The sequence below is a fragment of the Otolemur garnettii genome, unplaced genomic scaffold (genome assembly GCF_000181295.1).
Source record: "Otolemur garnettii isolate 467f Iridium unplaced genomic scaffold, OtoGar3 scaffold00083, whole genome shotgun sequence".
NCBI lineage: Eukaryota > Metazoa > Chordata > Mammalia > Primates > Galagidae > Otolemur > Otolemur garnettii.
The window spans coordinates 4076370-4102422 of NW_003852478.1; the positions used below are offsets into that span (position 1 = coordinate 4076370).

The 26053-nt window shown below is 41.4% G+C and overlaps 1 protein-coding gene across 3 annotated transcripts in view; it reads left to right on the plus strand.

The window, feature by feature from the left end:
- ATP10D (ATPase phospholipid transporting 10D (putative)) overlaps window positions 1–26053 on the plus strand; it is a 103200-nt gene that overhangs the window by 52622 nt on the left and 24525 nt on the right. For all 3 annotated transcript variants that reach the window (XM_023515998.1, XM_023516000.1, XM_023515999.1), the window contains exons 10-15: window positions 5219–5457; window positions 14536–14724; window positions 18151–18748; window positions 19546–19652; window positions 21017–21143; window positions 22796–22980. In XM_023515998.1, coding sequence (XP_023371766.1) covers window positions 5219–5457; window positions 14536–14724; window positions 18151–18748; window positions 19546–19652; window positions 21017–21143; window positions 22796–22980 — 1445 coding nt within the window. The remainder of the gene's footprint in view (window positions 1–5218; window positions 5458–14535; window positions 14725–18150; window positions 18749–19545; window positions 19653–21016; window positions 21144–22795; window positions 22981–26053) is intronic.

Sequence of the window (26053 nt, forward strand, 5' to 3'; positions counted from 1 at the left end):
AGGCCCTGTGAGCTTGGATCTTGTTTCAACTATCTATAAGCTACGTGACCTTAGGCAAATTATCTAATTTCTCTGTGCCATAATCAAAAGGATTAATGATAGTATCTACCTCATTGAATGATAAGGAACACAAGAGAAGATAATTCTCTTGAGGTGTTAGAGCCAACCATGGCAGAGACTGAGTTTCCTACAAATATTAGCTATTGTTATTACTGTTGTTTTAATTATTGGTATTAAAATAAGAAATAGTGGCCAGGCATGGTGGCTCACACCAGTAATCCTAGTACTCTGGGAGGCTGAGGTGGGTGGATTGCCTGAGTTCACAGATTCAAGACCAGCCTGAGCAAGAGTGAGACCCCATCTCTAAAAAAAAAATAGCCAGGCGTTATGATGGGTGCCTGTAGTCCCAGGTACTCAGGAGGCTGAGGCAAGAAAATTGCAAAAGCCCAAGAGTTTGAGGTTGCTGTGAGCTGTGATGCCAGGGCACTTTACTAAGGGCAACAAGTGAGACTCTGTCTCAAAAAAATAAATAAATAAATAATAAAATAAAATAAGAAATAGTGCTCTTAAGAAATTTATTCCAATGTGAGAGGCAGACATGTAAGCATAAAATTACTATGGTAATTGTCAAAAGATCAGAGTCCTTGTTCTTGCCCCATATTATTTTGATTTTCAAGCCATCAATTTGGGGGATTTTGCACTGATTAAAGGTTGGTTCTTGAAGGTGGGATGGTGGGCATTCTTGGGATGCTGGACATGTATCAGGGATTATTTTAGAACAAAAAGTATGTGTATCAAGGATATGTGGAAAATACAGATGAAGATGCTTAGCTGAGCGTGTTGTTTACAAGCAGGTAAAAGGTGGAATGCAGGAAATGTTTGGGGATTTAGTTCATGGAGAAAGGTTTGATGGATGATGCAGAGGTCCTGTTGAAGGAAGCTCATCTGAATGTTGTTTACCCTTAGTTATGGCCCTTTAGAGAGCAGGTTGGAAGTATAGTAAACTTTTTGATCTATAGTCTAATGCCCACTTCTTCTAGAAACCAAATCAATGCAAGTAACAGTCTATAGTCAGGGTACTGGGGATGTGAAGAAGGGAAAGAGAAAGAAAGACAGATTAAGGATTAAAAAAGAAGAGAAATAAAGCAGATGATGTGGTGCCCAACTTAGTACCTACCTTTAGGAAAAGAAAAGAACCTGCTTTGTGTGTTTTCTCTTATGAGGCAGAAAGCAAGAATCCCTGTCCCATGTTGAAACATTTATGGAACTAAATTTCAGAACTCACTGTAAGAGAAATATTAAGTCTTTATGACCATCTGGGAAAGTTTTGTTTATCAATATGATAAGAAACCTTTGCTTATCATACCCCATTTTTATTATATGATTTTCACCAGGGTCTGGAATCATAGTTCAGCAGCTGTGTTTTCTGAATCACGTTGTGACTTTACTGGTCTGTTTGCTTCCCGTAGCTTGTCACAGAATCATCAGAGGTTGAGTCACACCCGTCTTCTTGAGCCCACTCTTGTATTTCTACTTGTTGAGCAAGTTTGCCCTACAGTAAGAGTTGAGCTACCTGGTGTTATAGTAATTACGCAATCACTGATTTCCCTAAACGTGGCTGGAAGAAGGTGCATGATCGTTCAGTGTGGCCGCCATGTTTGTATGTGCTTTGAGGTACCGCGGTGCTTCCTCCTGCCAGATTTTGTTGTCTATGGTTTCAGTTACTCACAGTACAGTACCAGAAGATTCTTGGAGAAAGAGAGAGAGAAAGAGAGAGAACACATTCATATAAATTTTATAGTATATTATTATTATAATTGTTCTATTTTCTTTTAGCTATTGTTGTTATTCTCTTACTTTGCCTAATTTATAAATAAAACTTTATCATAGGTGTGTAAGTTTATAAAAAATTAGCACATGTAGGTTCTTACTATCTGTGGCTCCAGACATTCGCTGGCAGTGTTATAACTTAAACCCCTGGGTAAAAGACTGTACTCTTTTTTGTTTTTGAGAGAGTCTCATTTTACACCCTGGGTAGAGTGCTGCAACATCTTAGTCCAGCAACCTCAAACTCTTAGGCTCAAACAATCCCCTTGCCTCAGCTTCCTGAGTAGCTGTGACTCAGGAGCCCACCACAGTGCCTATCTAGTTTTTCTACTTTTAGTAGAGACCGGGTCTTGCTCTTGCTCAGGCTTGAGCTCAAGCAATCCCCCCACCCTCAGCCTCCCAAAGTGCCAGGATTACAGATATGAGTCACTGTGCTGACCTAATTCTCTATTTTTTAAATGGTATTTATTGCACCATCAAGAATGTGCAATGTACTCTCAAGAATTTACCAATCTTAGCACTGTTCACATTTTGGGCTAAATTTCTCTTTGTTGTGGGGGCCTCTCCTGTACACTGGAAGATGCTGAAAAGTGTCTTTGACCTCTAAAAAAAAGTACAGCATGATGTCTCAGAGAACTGACTATGGAAATGGCTTTCAGATTAGCTTTTAACATTTTTGTGAGATGGGGCAAATTAGTTAAGTTTATTTATTTCTAAAAAGTGTGTATTAATGGTACCTAGTCAGATGATTGTTATAATTAATTAAGTAAGCCAAATGCCTTGTGAATAGCATTTTCTGCACATGAAAGCTGGAAGTTTCCAATGACTGGCATGGCTGAGTACAGGGATCTTCTTCAAATAGCTTGCATTCGAAGCAAGCTTTAAAGATGTTCAGGCCTGCTGTAAATAGAAAGGACAAGACTGGATATTCCAAGCGAAAGCATAGGTAAGAATGATGTAGATTGGAATCTTTGGGACATGATACATGGACCAGTTTTTGAAGCTGAAATATCATTCAGAAAAATATTCTCTATTATTTAGGCAGAAAATATAATGAGGCTTGCACAACTGGAAAATATCTTAAAGTCATTGAATCGAAATTGTTCATTCTGAAATGTTTCATTCTGTACACAGAGGCCCAGAAAGTCCACTGACTTGCAGAAAACCTCTTAGTTTTTGCAAAGTTGGTACTAGAACCTAGGATTACCACATAGCCCCTTAGACTTCTCTTGCCTTTAAAAATTACAGACAAAACAATTATAACAAAAAGAATGTGCAAATATTCTTCATTTTATAAAAAATAACTTACCCCCAACCAGGCTTTATTCAGTGGGCTACACAGAGACAACTAACAACCCAACAAGCTCAAATTTATTGATTATCTATTTTCTAGATGCCAGAATCAAGAACAATGTTAAATAGTGGTAGGCGTTTTGTAGAAAATGAAAACAGGGTGGTGAGATATAGAAGGATTAGATGGCTACTTTGGATTCGCTGGTCAGGCAGGGCCTCACTAGATGGGACATGAAAGCCCAGATCTGAAGGACATAGTCTTGAAATTCAGTGGCAAAACTATTTCAGTCAGAGGGAGCGGCTGGTATAGAGCCCTTAGACAGGAGAAAGGCAGCTTGCTAGCTTTTGAAGTAAAGAAATCATTTTCCAATGATTCTGAATTTTGGAGGGAATGTGGAAGGAGAAGGGGGCAAGCAAGTTAGAGAGGTCAGCAGGGATCAGGTCATTGTGGGCTACATAAGTCAGGCTAAGGAGTCCAGGTTTACTCTAAGACAATTATGAAGCCATTAGAGAATTTTATGTAGGAAATGGTCTGATCCACTTTGTCTTTTAGGAATATCACCCTAGCTACTATTTGAGAAATGGAGCCCAGAGCAGCAAGGAGGGCTTGCTGCACTAAGGCTGCTGCGCTGATCTAGCTGAGAGATGATGATGACTTGGGCTGAGAGAGGTGGAGATATCGGGGATGTATTTTGGGTGTACAGTGAGCAAATGTTGGTGATACTTTCAATATGAAGAAGAAGAGAGGAATTAAGGCGAATCCTAAATTTTTTGCTTAGATAACAAGGTAGATAGTTTGATGTCATTTGCAAAGATGGAGAACACCAGAGAAAGCAAATTTGGGGAGGAAGAAGAAAAGACTTCTCTTTTGACCATGTTAAATTTAAACTGCTATTTATTCAATAAGCATTTTTTGAGTACCTATAAGCCACTGCCTTGGACCCTGAGAATAACATATGAACAAGACAGACAAAATTTTCTACTTTCTTGGAGTTTGTATTCTGCTGTATGATTCAAAAAATAAAATAAATAAGATAAATGTTTAACATATAGATGGTGGTAGTTCCCCGTGTAAGATCAAAATAAATAGCGTGTTCAGATCTCCACTGGCCAGGGGACATGATGGGAGACTTCAAGGAACAGGGGAGTGAGCTGTGCCTGAATCTGCTGGAAGAGCCTCATAGGTTTCCAGGAGGAGGTATCAGGTGGAGGGCTGGATTCCTGCCAATGGGAGGTCAGAGTTGAAGGCATAAGTTTATACCATGCTTAGGTCACATGCACAGAGGTTACATTTCAAAACGGGATTGGATGCAATCACCAAGGAAGGGTGTGTATGTGGATGAGGGAAGGAGCTCTTGCAACTCTCCAGTATTTGAGGGCTGAGATGAAGAGAAGAGACATCAGGAGAAACTAGGAAGCAGCAGCGATTGTGGGAGGAGGAAAACAAGGCAAAAGAGACATTGCAAGAAGGAAAGAAAGGCCAACTTTGTTGGATGTAATAAGAATAACAATAATGGTTTACATAAGGTAAGGACAGATGTAAGCTTGGATTTGGCAACAAAGAGCTCATTGCTGACCTAGATAGAGTTCTGCTTTTGTTAAGTTTAAGATGACTGGTATTTGTTTATTCAACAAGCATTCATTTATTCAGTACTTATGAGACACTAGACAAGATCAATGTCAGTGAAGAGACTGGGACATGAAGTCAGGAAATCAGTGGACGAGAGATTGGTGTACATGAAAGAGGGAAGATGTTAAGGGGAGTCACTGGGGATTCCGAGGGAGAGCTGGGCAGTCGAGACATGGAAGGGGACTTTATCCAGAGAGGCAGGAGGAGAGACAGAGAGTGGGGACAAATGCAGGTAAGTTGATAGATTTGAGGATGGAAAAATAGACGAGTTCCTACCTGATTACTTCTACTTTACTCAGTGAAGCGTGAGGTAAGTTCATTCATTAAGGGTGTGGAGGTGGGTGGTGGGGGCTTGGTGGCCAGGTTTGAAAGTGGAGGCGGTGCAGGAAATAGCTGTATAAGTAACCGTAACATTCAGCTTGCAAGTGGTTCTTCTCAGATGACTCAGTATGATTTTTTATCCTCCAGCCAAGAGGTTAGAGTCCTATCAGGAAGCTGTCTCCGAAGATGAAGATTTTCCAGACGCTGAGAGTGGCTCCCTCAGCAATATGGCGAAACCAAGAGCCCACAGCTGCAGGCCAGTGCATAATGAGCCTCTGGGAAGTAAGCCCTCCAGGCAGCTCGCGGGGAGCGCTGTTGCTGTAGGAAGCGGGGAAGGAGCCAGTGAAGTGCCTCACTCCAGACAGGCTGCTTTCAGTAGCCCCATTGTAAGTGTGAATCATGCCTGGAATCTTGCACCTCCATCGGGTATGGTGAAAGCACAGCTTTGTCATTAGGGTAGAGTCAAACTCTGTTGCCTTCTTCTGCCTTAACAGAGACTATGTGATTGCAGCTCAGCGGATTGACACTCATAATTAGAAGTATAAGCAAACAGTGTTACAACATTCTATGTTTTGAAATAATTCCCTGTTGAGAGGTAGTATGCCATTTCTGAAAAATGTATTTCTGGTCAAGTCCATTCATGTCTGAACCTGAAGAAGTTTGCCTTGGTTTAAGGATCATGACTTACTCTCACAAGCAGCAAAACTTAGCATAGTTATCCAGAGACAGGTAAGTACGTCTCGCAGAGAGGGAAATTCACGGGCTTCTTTATTGCTCTGTGATCTTCCAAATCCCACCAAAACTGTGCCTTCTTTCCCATTCCAGGCCTCCATAAGGGCATTTTCTAATATTTCTATTTTAGAGAACAGTAGGATGTGTTCTTAAGTCCCAGTGGGAAGTGTCAGGAACTAGTCATTTAAAACCATTTTACTGCAGGAAAAAATAGAAGACCATGAAGATGACGGGAAACGGAAGGAGGATGCTGGCGTGAAAGAACAAGAAATCAAAGTTCGCTGCACTTAAATTCCTTCTACAAAATGCAACTTCCTTCCCTGCCTTTCACACTTTATTAACTCTTGTGCTGGACCAAGATGAGGGTTCCCCAGCCCGTGAGACTGGTAACACCTCTGAAGCAGGGCACACAGCAAGAATAGGCCCCCTTTCCGGAACCCTCATGTTTCTACATCAACTTGTTTATATAACTTTCAGAGTGGTGACCTGATATGAGTAGACCCCAGGGACCTCATTTGTCCTGGGAGGGCCTTGAAGGGCATCTTCTGGCGCTTTTCAAGTTGCCACCAAATGTACAATTGCAGCAGCTGCAGTGTCATTTCAGTCTGTTGTGTTTCTGCAACACCAAGGATATAAACCTGTTGTATCTCTTCCATGTGTGAAACTGTCAAACATCTAGACTTCATTTTTCTCCAACTTTTGAAAAGAAAAAAGTCTCTTTTCTACACTCGTTCCAAGGCTATAGCAGAAATACATTTTTCTTCTGTTTTATCTTTTGACCTATCCTTGTACCTTCTCCACCCAGCTGAAAGTAAGCACAGGTCAGCTCTTGGGTAGAATGAAGTGGCCTGGTGCTGGACACCAGGGGGTCTGAGCCACACCCTCCCTCTCAGTTTCCTGATCAAGTCTCAGCCTCTTCTTGGAATGAATGATTGATTGTTGCTTAGTTGAGTATCTTTGTGCCTTTATCATATTATTTCCCCTGTCTAAAATATATTTTCTCTTCATATACTACCTCTGGTCACCAAATGTGATAAAATGTTTATTTAATAACTCCATTAAATCACACCTCTTCCTCCAGCCTCCAAGCTCTGTTCACACTGTTCTTCCTTCCCTTGTGCCATGTGACAGTGGGCTGTTTCTGCCTCTGATATTCCATTAGCTCCTGGAAAGCAAGGATTCATTCATTTCCAATCAACATCCATTTCTGAATATCCATTCTCAATAAAGTATGCTTGAGGAAGTGAGGCTTCTGGAGGGGGGTTGATTAGGATATGAGGGTGGAGCCTGAAAGGTATGAACCATGATACCCAAAGACCAGGAGTGAAGAGGTTCAGGCTAGGTTTATTGAAAGGGGGGACAACCACCTGGGTGGGCAAAGAGGGCATCTGTGCCCAGGGGCAGTTAGAAACCCCTTTTATATATGGGGCCTAGAAGACATGCAAATTCCACAGCTTGCCCCTTAGGGCTTTAGTGAGTTAGGGTTCTTTGGCATGAATTTCTTTTGGGGCAGAGGAAGGCTAACTAGGTCCTTTGTGTTATTTTGTGGGGGGTGATTCATGTTAGGCCCCCCAAAAGAACCCTCATGAATGAGATAAGTGACCCTCTAAAACAGGCCCAATGGCGTTTGTTTAATCTGTTACCATGTGAGGACACAGCAAAAAGGTGCTGTTTTTATCAACTGTGGTGCAGGCCTTCGCCAGACACTGAATCTGTGGGCTCCTTGAACTTGGCTTCCAGCCTCCAGATCTGTGAGAAATAAATTTCTGTTGTTTATAAGCTACCCAGTTTATCATATTTTGGCCTAGCAGCCTAAAGAGACTAATGCACTGTTTATGAGCCAATCTAGTTTCAGAGAATGGGATGACTGATGGCGTGATGTTGGCCTGTGCGCTGAGCGTGGGGGAAAAGTGACCATGAGCTGGGCCAGGCTGGGGTTGGCTCCAGTCTGCAAGACCATGCCAATGAGAATCACTGTCAAAGGAAGTGGGAAAAGTCCAGAAACTCAGGACCACAGGTCCTGAAAGCACCAGAGAATGATATATAGAGAGAAGAAAAGCCGAGAAGAATATTTAAGGATGGGTCATCAGAAAGAAAATTATAGGCATGGAACATTCTCCTACTTTAGGTGGTCTCATGAAAATAATCTCTAGTGACTAAGATAGTTGGTGAATCAAGAAGGCATAGAGTCACCACATACAATTCTTAGCTATATAACTGCATCCATAATGATATTCTCAAGATCCAAATCTTCCTCATTGAGATGCAGGATTATATAATTAACTTGTGTTCTTTTTCCTGCGATGGACAGCTTCTGCCTTCTGTGAACGCCTATTAACTTGAGAATGAGGCTCAGGTCATCTGGCTTGAATGTTTCCACCTGTGTGTACACAATCTCTCTCCAGAGAGTTTTGACACTCCTTTAAAGTAAGGACTGTGCCTGACACGTGAATGAGTAATAAAGGTTTATTTTTGTATGAGTCTATCAAACACTTGCTGATCTTATATTCCATAAGGAGAGGATGGAGAAATAGACTAAAGGATGTTGCTGTTTGCATAAATACATATTGTTACTATCTTCCCCTGGCCCTCAAATACACCTCTTTTTAAAATTCCGCAAAAATGTGTGCTTCTAATTAGAGCACAGGAAACAGAACACAGTGTGGACAGCTCCCCGCCATGTAAACAAAGCCTTATCTGGGTCCATGGTGAGAACCGCGTGCCTTTGTCCTCATCCTGCAGGATACCTGACTGTCTCAAATTTTAGATTTCTTCTCTTGATTCATGTTATGCCTTTCTACTGAGTTGTAGATTTCACATTCAGCTTCCTTCCTTCCTTTGGTTTTTTTCTGTCTCCTATTTAAATCCAAATTAAACAAGACCAAACTGGCCAAGACTCCCTTTGCCCTAAAATTGTATTTGTGGAAGATTTTGGACAGCTTTAACATAATTTAAATGTTAAATTTGTTCTAAAATTGAGAGTGGTAGAAACCTGCTTTAACTCTTTATGCAAATCCCCAAACCTGATTTGATAATTGACAAAGATACTCTAGATGAGAGAGAAAGTTGGCCCAGCTCTAATACTGCTCCCTGCCCCACCCCTCATTCCATCTGTACCCGGGGTTTTTATTTCACTGCCTGCTGCCACCCTACTCCAATTCTGGGGGCTCAGCACTGTAGTTCTGCAACTTTGGCTGAAGTGTGGTTACAAATGCCTTCTGTTGACCCCTTCCCATTCCTAAATAGCACAGACCTGAAGGAGAAAGAGGCCAATTAACCATATTCTGACCATTCCTCCTCCACATCATGTCCCCCATGCCCCGCAGTTCTGAGTCTCTGCCTGCTCCAGGTGCTGTCCCCCACATCGTGCGGTTCTTTGACCCAGCTGTCATTCAGCCTAAGATTATTTAGCTTCCATGACTTTGTTTGAATATGAAGATTCCCATTGCTGTTGAGTACAACTTTTATCCATGGTGGTCTGAGAAGATACAGGAATAATTTCTACACTTTTAAATTTGCTGAGGTTAAACTTGTGTCCTAGGATATTATCTATTTTGGAGGATGATCCATGGGCTGATGACAATAAAGTATATTCAGTTTTATTAGGGTGAAATGTTCTGTAGAGGTTTGTAAATCCATTTGTTCTAGGGTCAGGTTTAAGTCTAATATTTCTTTGTTTAGTTTTTCCTTGGAGGATCTATCCAAAACTGTCAAAGGGGTGTTAAAATCTCCAGCTATTATAGTGCAGGAAGATATCAAGTTGTTCATATACATTAGAATTGAGGAACATCCTGGTAGGGTGCATTAAAGTTAATTATTGAAATCTCTTCATGTTGGGTGTTTCCCTTGACAAATATGTAGTGACTTTCCTTATCTTTCTTTATTTTTGTTGGTTTAAAGCCATTGTATCTGCTGTGAAAATTGCAACCCCTACTTTTTTCTGGTTTCCATTTGTCTGTATTATACAAGTCCATCCCTTCACCCTGAGTCTATTTTTATCCTTTAAGGTAAGGTGAGATTCTTTTCTACAACAGATATCCAGTCTGAGTTTATGTATCCAGTCAGCCAGCCCATGCCTCTTTAGAGGACAATTTAAACCATTCACATTAATTGAGAGGATTGATAAGCCTGGTTGTGTTTTGGGTGTCATGATTTTCAGATATCCAATAGACATTTTTAATCCTTTCAAATTTCCTTTTGGAATTTGGGTTTTATTAAAAATTTTCTGAGTGAGTTTACTTTGGAGGTAGAGCATTGCACTAGTATAGGTCTGAGAATATCCTAGAGAGCTGGTTTAGTTATGGCAAATTTCTTCAACATGTCTATGTCATTAAAGTATTTGATATCTCCATCACAAATGAAACTCAGTTTAGCTGAATAGAGGATCCAGGGCTGGAAGTTGTTTTGTTTTAGGAGACTGAAGGTCAGTGACCATCTTCTTCTGGCTTGAAGCATTTCAGCTGAGAGATCTGCAGTCATTCTGATATTTCTCCTTTTGTAGGTGATGCTTTTCTTATGTCTGACTGCTTGCAGAATTTTCTCCTTCATCTTAACTTTGGCAAAGGTAATAACAATGTGTCTAGGAGATGCTTTATTTGAATTGAGTCTTCCTGGGGTTGTGAAAGTGTCTGCTATCTGAAGTTCTGTATCTCTTGCAATGCTTAGGAAATTCTCCTCCAAAATCTCTTGGAGTAGAGCACCTGTACCTTTAGGACTATCTTCTTTTCCTTTGGGAATTCCTATAAGACGAATGTTTGATCTTTTGGAGTGATCCTACAGCTCTCTCAGGGAATGATCAGTTTTTGTTCTCCATTTGTCTGCCTCTTTGAGTGTTTGGAAACGTTCAAAAGCTTTGTCTTCAGTTTCAGAGATCCTTTCTTCTACCTGGTCAACTCTATTACTGAGGGATTCTACTGTATTTTGGAACTCCTCAACTAACTTTTTCATTTCCTTAAGCTCTGCTATCTCTTTTCTCATTATGTCCATATCTTTGGTGACTTGGGCTTTGAATTCATTAAATTCTTGAGACAACTCTAGAACTACTCTTTGGAATTAAATTTCTACCTTTTCTTCCATTCTATTTGTTATTTGCCATCCATACTCTGAATTTTATTTCTGACATGCTGCCTTTTGTCTATGCATGGCATCTTCAGTTCATCTCCTTTGTCATTTCTTGGGTGGGGGTGGTTGATCTACTCTGGTTATTCATGTTGCCAGAGTTCTTCTGTTGGGTCCACACCATGTTTATTTTCCACTGGTTGGTTATTAGAACTGGTAGGGTGAGATTGAATTGGGGTTCCCAGGTAGTAGAGATAGCCCCTTACCAAAGTGTGAGGCTTTGTAATTGTGCTTTATCTCCTACAACCTTACAAAGGCCCCTTTCAGAGTTTTAGCAGGAGACTCTGAGGACCTACTTGGTGAGATAGCTCAAGTGAGCTCTGTTTTGATAACAGCCAACCTCTACCCTATCCTGAGAAACCACAGTATTAGGTTTAAATCTCAACTATGAAGAGATACAAATAGCTGCAACACCTAGCTCCCACGCTTCAGTTCTTTTCCACTACAGAACTTCGAAGGTCAACCTCAAAATGTCCCCGAGTGGACAGCCCCACACACGGGTTCCAACCAAATTGTCTCCAACCTTGCCCAACAGAGAGGGATTCAAGGGTCTCCAACAGCACAATTGGAGCCAGGGATCCACACTACCACCTGCCAGACTCAGTCCACGCTGTTGTCTGCTTCTCTACTCACAGGCCCTGCTGGAGCCAGGGGCCATGCCCTCACACACCAGCTAGCCTCTGCTTACCAGACCAGTTGGAGTCAGGGGACCATGCCCCTGCCTGCCAGTCTCAGTCTGCTGCCTGGCAAGCCTCCGTTTGCAGGCTCTGTTGGAGTTAGGGCACCACACTCCACCATCGGATCTCAATCCTCACCTGGTAAGCTTCTGCTCACCAGCCCAGCTAGGGTAGCCCTCAGGTCTTGGTTTACACCCAGTAAGCCACTGCTCTGTGGTTCTGTTGGAATGAGGGAACCACGCCCTTGCTGTCAGGTCTCAATCCATACCTATCAAACCTTTGCTCACAGGCTCAGGGACCAGCCCTGTCTGCCAAACTCAGTCCACATGGGGCAACCACTCTCCTTCTGTGGGTGCCATCAGAGCTGGGGGTGCAGCACCCTATCCCACCAGACACAGCCCAAACTGAGGGTCAACACTGCCACTGGCCAGGCATAGTCATAACCAGGGGATTGCTCCTCCTCCCACCAAGTGTCCCTTTCTTCCCATACCCTCTTTCTTCCCTGTTAGTCACAGATTCTGTGCTGATGGATGGTGGTCCACAGTATGCTCATTTCTCTCAGGAAAAGATCAAACACTCTGTGCTCTGCAGGGGTCAGAACTTCAGGCTGCCATGTGAGGGGGAAAGGGTGGACTAGGAGTTTAGACTTTTCAGGGAAAAGATCTGTTCAATTTTATGCCTGGCGGGGGGTGTCTAGGTTCATAAGTGGGTCCTTCCTAGAGAAAGATCATAAGTGAGACCTACCTGGAGTTTAGCAGCTCTCTCCAGCGAGGTAAAATGAGAGGTCATTTGTTCTCTGCTCATTCACAACCTGCAGCAGGCCTCTTGCTTGGAGGAGGGGGTCTCCTGTCCTCTAGTCAATAGGCTTCGTACCTGTAATTTGTTTTCTTGAATACTTTTGTTTGGAGTTATAGCTTGCTGAACTTCTTTCTTGGCCCAGCTCCCCGTCTTTGGCTTCATAGAGTCCGATTCCATCTAGTTTTTCTTCCTCTGCTCAGGAGCCTCTGCCAAGGGTTACCATCAATCTGCCATCTTTCCAGAATTCCTGGACCTCATTCTTTATGATGTCATTGATACAATGAACAACTATTAGCTTCTAAGGTCTCTAACTCACTCCCAAATGTGTTATATGAAATAAATTTCCCTAAAAAATAGAATTTGAGAAGTCTATACATACCAGCCTCTTCTTGGAGATTCCTAGTACCCATTAAAATCTCAGAGAAGTGCTCTAATTTAATACAATTGCGTAATTTAAATATTTCTTAGACTTATTTTAGTGTGGACTTCTTTGTTTCTTTTCTTGCTAATTGCATACTAACATTCTGAGAAGGATGCCTTTGGAAAGATTGCCCCATCCATGGAATCTCGCTAGCATTAGACAGCAATATAATCATAATCATAGGCCTTGATAAAATACTACACAGTGTTTCCCAGGCAACTTCTGGTTGACTAAAGAAAGTCGTCTCTACAATTGTACCACTTTCTTCTGCTGACATTGGCAAGCAGGTCCTTGAGGCCAGGTTCTTTCCCGAGTAACAGAGTGAATGGAAGGACCAGCTCAGTGTGACTCTGTCTGTGAGACTTTAGGAGGGAATATGGCCAGCTCTTTAATGATGGCCACTGGGGGCTGAATCTCCATCGTTCTGCCACAAGGTATAAATTATGCTAAGTCAAATAGCACAGGACACTGGAAATTGATGTGTTTAGATAGAAATTGAAGGATGCTTTGTGACAGCAGATAACTTGGACCTTTTAAACCCATATGTGAGGGTGTCATGTGGGAAGGAAAACAAATGTTAAATTACTGGGGCTCCTGTCCTCCTGGTCTCAGCTCAGACATGTAAGGTACTTTGTAAGCCACCCTAGGAGGTAAATGTTATTTTTATCGTTATACAGAAGAGGAAAATGATGCATAAAGAGCCAAGTAAGCTGCCTGAGGCCACCAGCTGGTGTGCAATGGAGCTGAGACCTGAACCCACAGCCTGAAGGTTTCCATCCCAGGCTCTTTTCTTATTAAACCTACGTTAATTCTCACCTAAGCATAAATACAAGCCATCATCTCTGGAGTCCAATATCATACATCTCTGTAGTTTGCTCTTTTCTCGGAATCTCCTCTCCTGATCTTCTTACAGTCGATGTGCTTTGCAGGCCAATTGCAGTCAAGACTCTTCTAGAATACAGTGATGTTTTGTACAACCTTGATTTTGAACAGATGGTCCTTCTTTGGGCTCAGCTGAAAAATTTCTGAAGCATTGACTACATGTTACTGGATTATAATCGGATTTATATTACAACATTCTTTTGTTAAAACTGAGTATGAGAATGAAACAAAGTATGTGTGAAACAAAGTACTTTTTTTTTCAATAACAACTTCTTAGAGCAAATCCATAGACAATGTTTAAGAGGAAAGCATAGTTGCTAAATATGTATATTTGGTGATCAGAAATCTCCTGAAAGACCCCTTATTAATCATGTCTTGTAATATTACTGGGAAATGCTGATTAAATGTTAGTTTGCTTATAATGATTTTTATTTTGGAGAGTTGGTTTTTACAGTAGCAGTGACTTGAGCCAGAAAATGTTCTGCTTAAATAACACAATAAAATATATCTCTGGCATTGTTTATTTCAAAATGAGAAAACACTTATTCAACTAGATTTCAGTGAAAGGTATTGTTCCTATCTCCTATTTGGTTTAATAGTCAAGGTAGTCTCTATTAATGGTGTATATTTTGGATTTTCCATTGCTTTTATGTTTTTTTATTTTTCTATTCTTATTTTCCATCACACCATATATGTTAAGTCTTTTATAGAAAAATAATGTTTACCATCTCATGTTTCATAGATCATGGTTATAAAAGTTACTTCTCACGTTGATTTAAAACTCTATAATTTTCAGATACTTATTCTAAAAACGCACTGTCTTATTGGATCTCTAGGAAACAGATGTGGTTCCAGACACCAGGCTTTTGGAGAAATTTAGTCAGATTACACCTCAGCTCTTTAGTCTCCTAGACGAGACCGTCCACCATCCACCACTGGAGACTCTGTACATCATCGACTTCTTCATTGCTTTGGCAATCTGCAACACCGTTGTGGTTTCTGCTCCTAACCAACCACGCCAAAAGGTAAGGCCTCCAGTGCAAACAAGAGTCACCTTCTCCACTATTCTTCATTATACAGATGAGGTTAAGTAATTTGCCCAGAGTCATGAAATCAGTTTGTGGAGTGAGATTTGAAGCTAGAAAATATTGCTCACTGCTGCTCACTCAGCCTCTAAGGGGATGGTCGATGAAAGCAGTTCATTTTCTTTAGTTTTCTTCACCAAAAGGAAGCTTTCTTTGAGACTTCTGAGACCTCCGACATCATATGTATAACATGGAGCAAACTATGAAGTACTGGATCTAATATCAAGTTCAATGATAATGTATCTGTTTTCATGTTCCAGTTTGGGTTAGTTTGAACTCAATCAATCTAAAATCCAGTACATCTAAAATATACCGAGGTTCTAAAGTTCCTGCAAAAGTTGGATTTTTAAAGTCTATTTGTATCCTAGAATTCATAGTAAATTAATTTTCAATTAAGAAAAACACTTGTTTTGCAGGCTGGTATTCCCTCCTTGCTGGGCTAGCTTCCCTGGATATACCTATCTTCTCCATTCCACACATTCACTTAAAATTCAATTTGCAGCACAACCCAATTAAATTTTAATTTCCCATCTTTTGACAACTTCTAAGGTAGTCAATTTTAATGTAAAAATAATTTACTTCCAATTAAGCTGCCCTTGATCAGAAACTGTGTTGTACAAGGTTTTGCCTAGAAAGTTGCTCTTTGAAAAAGTGATTGTGTTGCTGGAGAATAAATCGCTAGATGTTCTCTTTTCTCCTGCTTAATGCTTTCCCCATACATCTATCTCCAAAGGAGGACTGTTTGCTGTTTTCTGTTTAAGCAATATTATTGCCTTATTCTCAAAGTGTATAATATTCTGTTATTTGAAAGACAATGTCTATGGATGTATGAGAGCCAGAGCTTCAAGGAACTTCAAAGTAACGATAGGCGATAGATAAGGAGCTGGTTAGAATTCATGTGGAGTTCAGAAACTTCATATGATTGTGTTTCACTCTTCATTACTGAGTTGTTGATACATTCAAATATCAACCAGCATAATGTCCTCCATCGTAAAATGTTTACTTTTTAGGAGAAAAGTTTTCAATTCCCTGGGCATTTCTCAATGAGGAAGTGTTAGGATCCTGCTAAAATGTAACCCTAATTGTGGTCTTTCATTAGTGTTAAATTCTAAGTTTAATCCTTGATAAAACCCTGAAACAAAGCCAAATACCTACAACCAAATGATCTTTGACAAAGCGGTAAAAACATACACTAGGAAAAGGGGATACCCTGTTCAACAAATGGTACTGGGAAGAAGAATGAAACACCCTCTCTCTACCACACCAAAAATAAATAAATAAATAACTCAAGATGGATTAAAGGCTTAAATGTAAGACCTGATACCACAAAATTTCTGCATGAAAACTTAGAAAAATTCTTCCAGACGTTGGCCTGGGCAAAGAAATTATAAATAAGACCTCAAAAAAAAATTCTAAAATAAATAAATAGTACTTAATTAAACTAAAAAGGTTTGCATAGCAAAAGAAATAATCAAAAGAGTAAACAGACAACCTACAGACTGAGAGCAACTATTTGCAAATGGTGCATCTGGCAAAGGACCAAGACCTAGAATCTACAAGAAACTCAAACACATCAGCAAAAGATAAGTAAAAAAAATAAAAAATAATCCATTGAAAAGTGGGCAAAAGACATGAACAGGCATTTTTCAAAAGAAAATATACAAATGGGCAACACACATGTGAAAAATGTTCCACATCACTAGTCATTGCAGAAGTGCAAATTACAACCACAACGAGATGCCACAGTCCCTCGTCAGAAGGGCCGTTATTAAAAAGTCCAAAGACAATAGATGCTGTTTCAAATTCAGTAAAAAGGGAATGCTTATTCACTATAGATGGAAGTGTAAATTAGTGCAACTCGATGGAAAACAGCACGGAGATACCTCAAAGAACTAAAAATAGACCATTTGACCCAGCAATCCCACGACTGGGCATCTACCCACAGGAAAAGGAAAGGACATCATCACATTGTATGTTTATCGCTGTACAATTTACCTTTGCAAAGACAAGGAAGCAGCCTGAATGTCCCTCATGTATACACATGCCACAGACACACACCATGGGATCCTACTTGGCCATGAAAAAGGATGAAATACTGTCTTTTGCAATAACTTGAATGGAACTGGACGCTTTAATCCCAAAGAACAGGAACAGAGAAACAAATGCCTCAGGTACTCAGTTACTAATGGGAGTCGAACGGTGGGTGTAGATATACCTGGTCACACAGAGTGGTATAAGGGAGCCTCATGTACTCGCTTACTAATGGCAGTCGAACGGTGGGTGTAGATATACCTGGTCACACAGAGTGGTACGAGGGACTCTGGAGACTTGGAAGGGGGAAGAAGAGGCAGGTAGAGGGATCAAAAACTACCTCTCAGGGACAGTTTATACTGTGCGAGTGATGAGCTCCCTAAAGGCCCTGCCGTCAGCACTGAAGGACTCATCCATGTAACGGAAAACCACGGTACCCCTAAATCTATTGAAATTAATTACATTAAACAAAACAAAAAACAAATCACTGATAAAAGTTAAGATCTCAGAGAAATCAGGGCACAGATAAAAAGTTCTATAAAAATAGAAATTCACATTTACATTATGATGCTAATGACTCTTTCTCCTTAAGCTACTTTGCATACTAGTCTCTTTAAAAGAAAAATCAGGGCAGCACCTGTGGCTCAGAGGAGTAGGGCACCGACCCCATATGCCGAAGGTGGTGGGTTCAAACCCAGCCCCGGCCAAAAACTGCACAAAAGAAAAGAAAAGTCAAAGTAACAAAATTTCATAGAATTTGGAAAGTAAAAGGCGAAAAATACACTTTGTTAACCTTTGGATTTATTTTTTTCAGGTGTTTTTGTTATGTGTATTATGACTTGTTATATTTTTTACACTATTCCAATAGCTTTTCCAGTACTGCCCCTTGACTTCACAACCTTTAGTTTTGAATATTACATGACATTTCAAAATGTTTCTGTTTTGCTATCACTGAATACTTAATTGCTTATAATTTTTAAATCATTATTGCTTGGATGCACAGCATGGAGATTGTGAATTGTCTGTATTTCATGGGGTGTTTTTTTAGGAAAAAGTTGCTATAAGCGTGCCCACTGCTAACAATATTAGCATTTTATGTCTCTTGCTAAAGTTGTCAAATGTCTTCCTAATTTATGGAAATTTATAATTTCACTAATCCTACCACATCTTTCCCATCATGGCTACTTTTTAATATTTTCCACGGCAGTTACAACTAATAAGCGGGCTGCTAGCTGTGTAGGAGGTTAACTAACCTCGCTTAGTCCCAGGTTGCCCTTGACATTGTTATAAACTGCCTTTGACTGTACTGTCGAGACCTTAAATTGTTTTTCTTAGAGCAGATGCTCGTCACTGAGTGGAATGCCCATTAGGTCTTTGGAAGAGATTAAAAACCTCTTCCAGAGATTATCCGTCCGAAGGTCAAGTTCACCATCGCTGGCCAGTGGGAAAGAGCTGTCTTCTGCCTTTGCGAGCAGACTTCCTCTTCTTAGTCGACTGAAGCTGACTTCTCCGGTGGGGGAAGAGGAGTCCAGGCTGAGTGAGAGCGCCCAGGGCGCCAGCAGCTCAGCCTGCTGCCCGGAAACCCAGAAAGCAAACAGCGAGGCCGGCCTCGCCAACGGCAGGGTGGAAGCGCCCTCGGGACGGGCACTGGCCTCCGACCTGTGCTACGAGGCCGAGAGCCCCGATGAAGCGGCCCTGGTGTACGCAGCCAGGGCCTACCGCTGCACCTTACAGGCGCGGGCTCCGGACCAGGTCACCGTGGACTTTGCGGCGTTGGGACCTTTAACATTTCAACTGCTACACGTCCTGCCCTTCGACTCAGTCAGGAAAAGAATGTCCGTGGTGGTCCGGCACCCCCTTTCCAACCAAGTCGTGGTGTATACAAAGGGCGCCGACTCTGTGATCATGGAGCTGCTCTCAGCAGCTTCCCCAGGTGAGTTCCTGCGGGGTAGTGAGACGAAGGGCTCAGAGATTAAAGGGCCACTAGGTGGCTTTCCAAAAGCAAAGAAGTAGGCGGCGCCTGTGGCTCAGAGCAGGGCGCCAGTTCCATATGCTGGAGGTGGCGGGTTCAAACCCAGCCCCAGCCAAAAACGGCAAAAAAAAAAAAAAGCCTAGAATGAACATTTGAGGATCAAGAGTACTGGGGGAACTAGGCGGAAGCTGCCTAGCTATTTGGTGAGAAAGCAAATAAGTTTTAGGGCCACCCAGATCTGGTTTAAATCTGAACCCCATCTTACCCGTGTTTTAATAAAGTTACCTAACTATTCTGGGCCTCAGTATTCAATTCAATGGGTCTTAGAGTCTCATATCGTTGGAGGATCAGGGAAAGTTTGTTTTCGCATCTTCCTGACCCCCCACCTTTGGTTTGTGATTAAGGTATATCCCTTTGGGGGGCTGCTGAGAGGTTTAGTGGCGTCCTGTATAAAATGTATACAGAGGCTTTGGCCAAGTGCGTACCACACAGTAATTGCTCACTAAATGCCTGCCAGCATTGTTGTAGTTACTGTTGATATCGATGGTGTGGGAACTGCATTTTAAAATAAGTTTTTGGTACTTTCCTCTGCCCAAGGAGAAAGGAACAGGGAAAGATTTATCCTGCAGGGTCCCTTTATAATACCCAATAGGGATTCAAAACCTTTTGTCTGTCATGGATTGAACTATCGCTGTTTTTACCAATGTCTGTAATGAGGCAGACTGGTAGGAACCTCAGTGCCTTGTTCGTTGTTTCAGATGAAGCAAGCCTGGAGAAACAACAGATTATAATAAGGGAGAGAACCCAGAAACACCTGGATAACTACGCCACCCGCGGCCTGCGCACGCTGTGCATAGCCAAGAAGGTGAGGTGCCGGCTCGCTCGTCTCTTCTGCTCTTTCTCTCGTTTAACCACCATTTACCCAGAACCAGCAGGTACCAAACCCTGGTTCAGGCACTGGGGAAGTCCCTGGGCACTGGCTCTTTTCAGAGCTTCTCTATTCCAGATTGGTGGTTTCCAAAGAGGTCCCTACAAGTTCTATTCTAAAGAATAGACAGGTTCTCTCTGTCTCAATATATCTGTGAGTGACTTTGTATGTGACCAGTTGTTTGGAAGCAAAAAATCTCAGAGTCTCCCTTTCTTTCCGTGGGGACTATAAATGTGCTTTGGAAAGAATGAGGCCAGAGACCACCCTTAAATCCTTACCTGCCCATAAGCCGTTATCTATAAATTTACTACTTGTTATCGCAGGGACAACATTACTGAGAATAATTTTGGTACATAGCAGGTACTTGGTAAATAAAAAATTTAAGTAATAAGAAAAAAAGACAGTGCTCCAGGAAATGATTTGAGGGATGTTATTGCCAGAACCTCTTACTTCTTACTTAAATTCTAGTTCTTGGGAGCTGCAGTTGGGGAAGTGGGACCTGCTGTGAACCCCAAGGAACTCAGGAAACTGGGTACATAAAGCATCAAAAGTCCGCCCCACACAGTTGTAGGAAGAATGGAGAGTTCACAGTCAAACCAACTTTCTGTCTTTTCAACTGAATGAGCCTCTGAGAAAAATACAAGTGAGAGAGGTCGGATTCTCCCAGACCACGTTACCCGTGGGGAAGAATGAATGGAGTAGAGAGAAACTGCCTCACTGTTTACTCAGGTCCACCGGCTTCGTGAGAACTGGAACGTTGATTCCCCCCAGTGACACCCAAAGACAAAGGAAAATATGTCATTTGTTGCTTCTCCAGGAATTCTGCTTAAGTTTTGTTTACAATAAAACTTTCCTGCTTCATTCACATAGCCACTCTTTTTAAGTCTTTAACTGTGTAAAGTAATCAGCAGAAGATACTGCAGGTGCTGCTGGCTACAGACTCCCTCAAATCCCCCACCCTGCTTTCTCAGTGACACCGTTAGAATCACCCTTGATTTAAGACTGTTGGAGACCTCTCCCAACTGCATATTTTCTGGTGTAATTAAAGAGATTAACGCACTTTCACCATGTATGCTGCCCACAATGTCCACAGCAGCCATCGGTCATCAGTGTTGCTAGTCTGAACATAGAGTTTGGGAAGCCAGTGTCCAGCTAGTGTGAGGCTGCAGACTTGGCACCACTGTGCCCGGAGGGAGGAGCAGCCAAAACAGACTGAGGGTTTGATATTCTGCCGGAGTCCGTCCTGGAAAGACCCTGCAAGACTCCACGACCCGCTTCATGCCTCGCTCTTCTTTCCACAGGTCATGAGTGACACTGAGTATGCAGAATGGCTGAGGAATCACTTTTTAGCTGAAACCAGCATTGACAACAGGGAAGAATTACTACTTGAATCTGCCCTGAGGTTGGAAAACAAACTTACATTACTTGGTAGGTACCTTATGTTGTGTTGCCCGAAAGAAGGGTTTTGAAAAACCCTGGATGCCTAAATAAGATAGGCACCAGTGCCTTTTTTTTTTTTTAACTTTGATGTAAAATATGTGTTTTTGCCTATCCCGGCCAGTCTGATCCTTACCCACCTTCCACTCCAGTGAACGGACTTCATTTGTGGTAGTCAGCCTTGGCATAGAATATAACACTTCGCACAGACTGTAAAACAAAATAAATACCCTGGTTCAGGAGAAGAAAGCTGAAATTTCCAGGCATTGGATAAGGAACTTAATATATGTTATCTTTTTTAATCCTTACAGCACATCTCCATCTTATTTAAAGAAAACTTGGGGCACAGAACAGTTCAGTGACTCTTCAAGGTCACATGCCAGTAGCAGACAGAGTTAGTTACTAACTAACCAGACATGAAACTCTGCCTGGTTTCAGGGTCTATATCCTTTATCCCACACCTGCAACTAGACTAATGGAATTTATTTTTCTTTCTGGCCTAATTTCATCTAAAATTGCATAACTGACACCTCTTATCCCAAATTGAGTTACATCTTAGAATTATCTAGAAAGATTAAAAAATACTGCTGCCTGTGTCCTAGCTGCTGAGATTGTGATTTAATTGGTCCAGTACGTGGCCTGGGCACTGGAATTTTTAAAAGTTATCCTTTAACTGATGGTAAGGGCATGTAAGTTTGGGAACCATTGCCTTAGGGCAGTGGTTCTCAGCCTTCCTAATGCCACACTGTATTTGCATTGTTAAAAGGGGTTGCAACCCCCAGGTTGAGAACGGCTGCCTTAGGGTCTAAGATCAATGGTAATAGAAACATTAACATACCAAGAGGCCATCCTCTGAGCTCCACTCCTCTGTTAAGGAGAAAAATATTGATCTAGCATCTACAAGTAGAGTGATGATGCCTGTTCCCAAGTAATTTCTCTTTAAGAGTGCATTTCCTCATCTGCAAATCCGAAATCAAAACTCTCTGTGGATTTAATGCCAAAACTCCTCTGGCAGCAAAATAAGGTCTGATTTCATGTGAGACTATTTATAGTCTTCATCACCCTCACTAGTGTAAGCATTTGTAAGTTTTTTTCTGCAGAAATATTGAAATGTTAGATTGCCAAGTATTACAAAATATGGCACATACGTTATAGTACCTTTTTAAAATCTGAAAAATGTTTGAATTCAAACACATATTTGGCCCCATTGTTTTAGAAAAGAGAATTGTGAACTAATAATATGAAGGTGCATTGCAGGTAGATATTACAATTTATTGGCAAGAGTATTCTTTAAAATCTTGCCCTTACTTTGGGGAGTACCTTGGAGTTATACAATTGCAGAGAATGGTTAATAAATCCAACCCCTTCACTTTACAGATAAGAAAGTTGGGCACAGGGAGAGCAAATAAGTTTGATAAACTCATTGACCCCTTGGGGCTTCCTTCCCAAAATATTACATTATATGTTTTGGGTCTGAGTCTTCACACCTCCTTCAGGAATACCTGAAAACTCCTGAAGCAAACTTGTACAGGAACCTGTATAGCTCCAGGACAAGCTGGCTATCAGATAAGATTCAGCTGTTGACTAGGTGATCCTCAGCTGGTTTTTGGTTTCTTACACTGGTGCACTTTGGTTATTTTTAGGTGCTACTGGCATTGAAGACCGCCTGCAGGAAGGAGTCCCTGAATCTATAGAAGCCCTCCACAAAGCCGGGATCAAGGTCTGGATGCTGACCGGGGACAAGCAGGAGACAGCAATCAACATAGCTTATGCGTGCAAACTGCTAGAGCCAGATGACAAGCTCTTTATCCTCAACACCCAGAGTAAAGTATGTGTCCTGAGACTAAACCAGTCTTTCTGTTTTTTCAGTGTTGGTGGAGCATTTGGAATTTGGTACATAAGGAGAGAAAAATAACTACTAGCTTCTGAATTTATTCTGTCCAGCAACCTGTCTTGTGTTTGGGAAGGTGCCACAGTTCTTCTAAAGGCTTGGTGTAAAACTATCCTGATTCAGAGGAATCGCCGCTCAGTAAAGGCATTAGAAGAAAGTTTCCTTTGTATCTGTTTATTTGATTTTGTAAAAAATCTCCACATTGGATTACCAAGGATTTGACAAGATTTAGCCCCAAATGAGAAAATATATTAAGCCCTAAGACAGAAACCCATTTTCCCTTGTTCCCCAAGATGAAAAGAAGTTATATTTCTAGTGAAACCAGGTGAATAAATGAGTACTTTTTGTTTCATGATAGTTCTAATAATAGGCACTCAGGTTGACCATGCCCCCTAGTGGTAATTCTTACATAGTGCTCCTGAAAATACCAAAAGTTTGACTATTGGCGGGCGGCGGCTTGGGGGTATTATTTTTTAAAGAAGAAGGAATTTAAGAAACATAGACCTAGATGATTTTTTTTTCAATTTTGCCTCCCACCAAGCTCTAACAGCAACATTCTAATGAGCTAAATAAGCATTTTCTTTTTCTCAGAAAATGCCTAATACAGTGATGCCACCTTCCTCCCTCTCTGGGTGGCAGTCACTCTTAATCATTGGTAACCATCCCAGCAGTTTGCCTTCCTGAGATCTTCTGGAGCTTTACTTCAAGATTACGTCACAAGCCCTCATCACAGCTGCCAGGATTGGTTAGTGTGTTTTTATGGTTAGTACCCGATGAGGCAGAACATTTGAGGAAAGAGATTTTTCCTTATTCAATAGAAAGTGGGTTCTCCTTTACAAAAGCCCTGTGACCCATCACCATAAATACAGCCAGCTCCTAATACCAGCAGGAGCATAAGAAAATTGCATTTTAGTCACTAAAAGGATATGGCCTGCCACATCACAAGGTCCCCAACAAAAAAACAGTTACTCCCCTGCATGCGGAGAGAAGGAAGCACGCGTGGCCTGCAGGTGGGCCTGCAAACAGGACAGCCAGCAGGAAAGACGTATGAAGAGGTTTCAGGAAATTAAAAGTAGGCCTACCATTAGACCCTGAGATCCCACTCTAGGCATTTGCCCAAATTACCCAAGTTTTAAAAAGACTTTTAAAGTCTTTACCTTCATTACCATGAAGACTTTTGCACTCAAATGTTCATAGCAGCTCAGTTCACAATCACAAAGATGTGGAAACAACTCAAGTGGCCAGGAACACATGAATGGATTAATGAACCATGGACTACTACTCAGCCATAAAAAGATGGAGATCTGGCATCCTTTGTACCAACCTAGATAGATGTTATTTATTTTGTTTGTTTGTTTTGAGAAAGAATCTCAGTCATCCTGGGTAGAGTGCCATGGTCTCATGGCTGACAGCAACCTCAAACTCTTATGCTCAAATGATCCTCTTGGCTCAGCCTCCCAAGTAGCTGGGACTACAGGAACCCACTACAACATTAGGTAGTTTTTTCTCTTTTTTTTTTTTTTTGAGACAGAGCCTCAAGCTATCCCCCTGGGTAGAGTGCCATGGCATCACAGCTCACAGCAACCTCCAACTCCTGGGCTCAAACAAGTCTCCTGCCTCTGCCTCCCAAGCAGCTGGAACTACGGGCACCCGCCACAACACTGGCTATTTTTTGGTTGCAACCGTCATTGTTGTTTGGCAGGTCCAGGCTGGATTCAAACCCACCAGCTCAGGTGTATGTGGCTGGAGCCTTAGCCGCTTAAGCCACAGGCACCTAGCCAGTAGTTTTTTCTATTTTTAGTAGACAGGGGTGGGGGGTGTCTTGCTTTGCTTAGACTGGTCTTGAACTCCTGAATTCAGAGAATTTACCTGCCTCGGCCTCCCAGAGTGCTAGGACTGCAGGTGTGAGCCACTGTGCCTGGCCTAAATGGATTAGAGAACATCCTCCTAATTAAAGTATCCCAAAGTTGGAAAAACAAGCATCACATATACTCAATACTAAGTTGAAACTAGTACACTAATAGCCACAGACCCACATGAGAGAAAAACTCAAACAAATACAAGCAGGGGAAAGGGGCTCACAAGGGTCCTGCTCTTCAGGACCGTGCGTGAACATATTGTCCGGGGTGAGGTCACTGCTGCAGTTCGGACTTTAACCTTACATGTATAAACTATATAAATTGATGGTTTGTACCCTCATATTATTCTGAAATAAAACAAAACATAACAAAACAAAAGATGGGACCTATGTGCCTGGAAAGACCAGCGATCAAATCCTAGGCCTAATACTGACCAACATGTGGCCGAGTGATCACTTACCCTCCCAAAGCTCTTTCTCCTGACTGGTAATGTGAGAACATGCCTATTTCATAGGGTTATTGTGGGCATTAAATGAGAAACTATGAATTGTTTAACTGGTGAGCATCGAGGAAGAAAAGTAATACATTTGTGGTATTTGATTTTTGATTTAGAGATTTTTGTGAACAGTAAAATCATTAGGATTGTGAAATTTATTCATAAATGCATGATTTATGTTTAAAGGCATTTAAAATGACCAATTCAAGATTGTTTGCTATCTACTGTAGATAAATTTTTTCTATTTTTAATTATTATGGGTACATAGTAGTTGTATATCTTTATAGAGTACGTGCAGTGTTTTGATACAGGCATACAATGTGTATTAATCAAATTAAGGTAATTGGGGGTACCCAGCACCTCAGGCATTTATCATTTCTTTGTGTTAGGAACATTCCAGTTCCACTCTTTTAGTTATTTTAAGGTGTACCCTAACTTAATGTTGATTACAGTCACTTTGTTTTGCTATCAAATATTGTTCATTCTATCTAACTGACTATATTTTTATACACGTTAACCATTCCACTTTGGGGCCCCCACCACACTCCCCTTCCTGGCATCTGGTAACCATCATTCTACTCTCTGTCCATGAGATCAATTTTTTCTCATCTTTAGCTCCCACATGAGTGAGAACATGTGAGATTTGTCTTTCTAT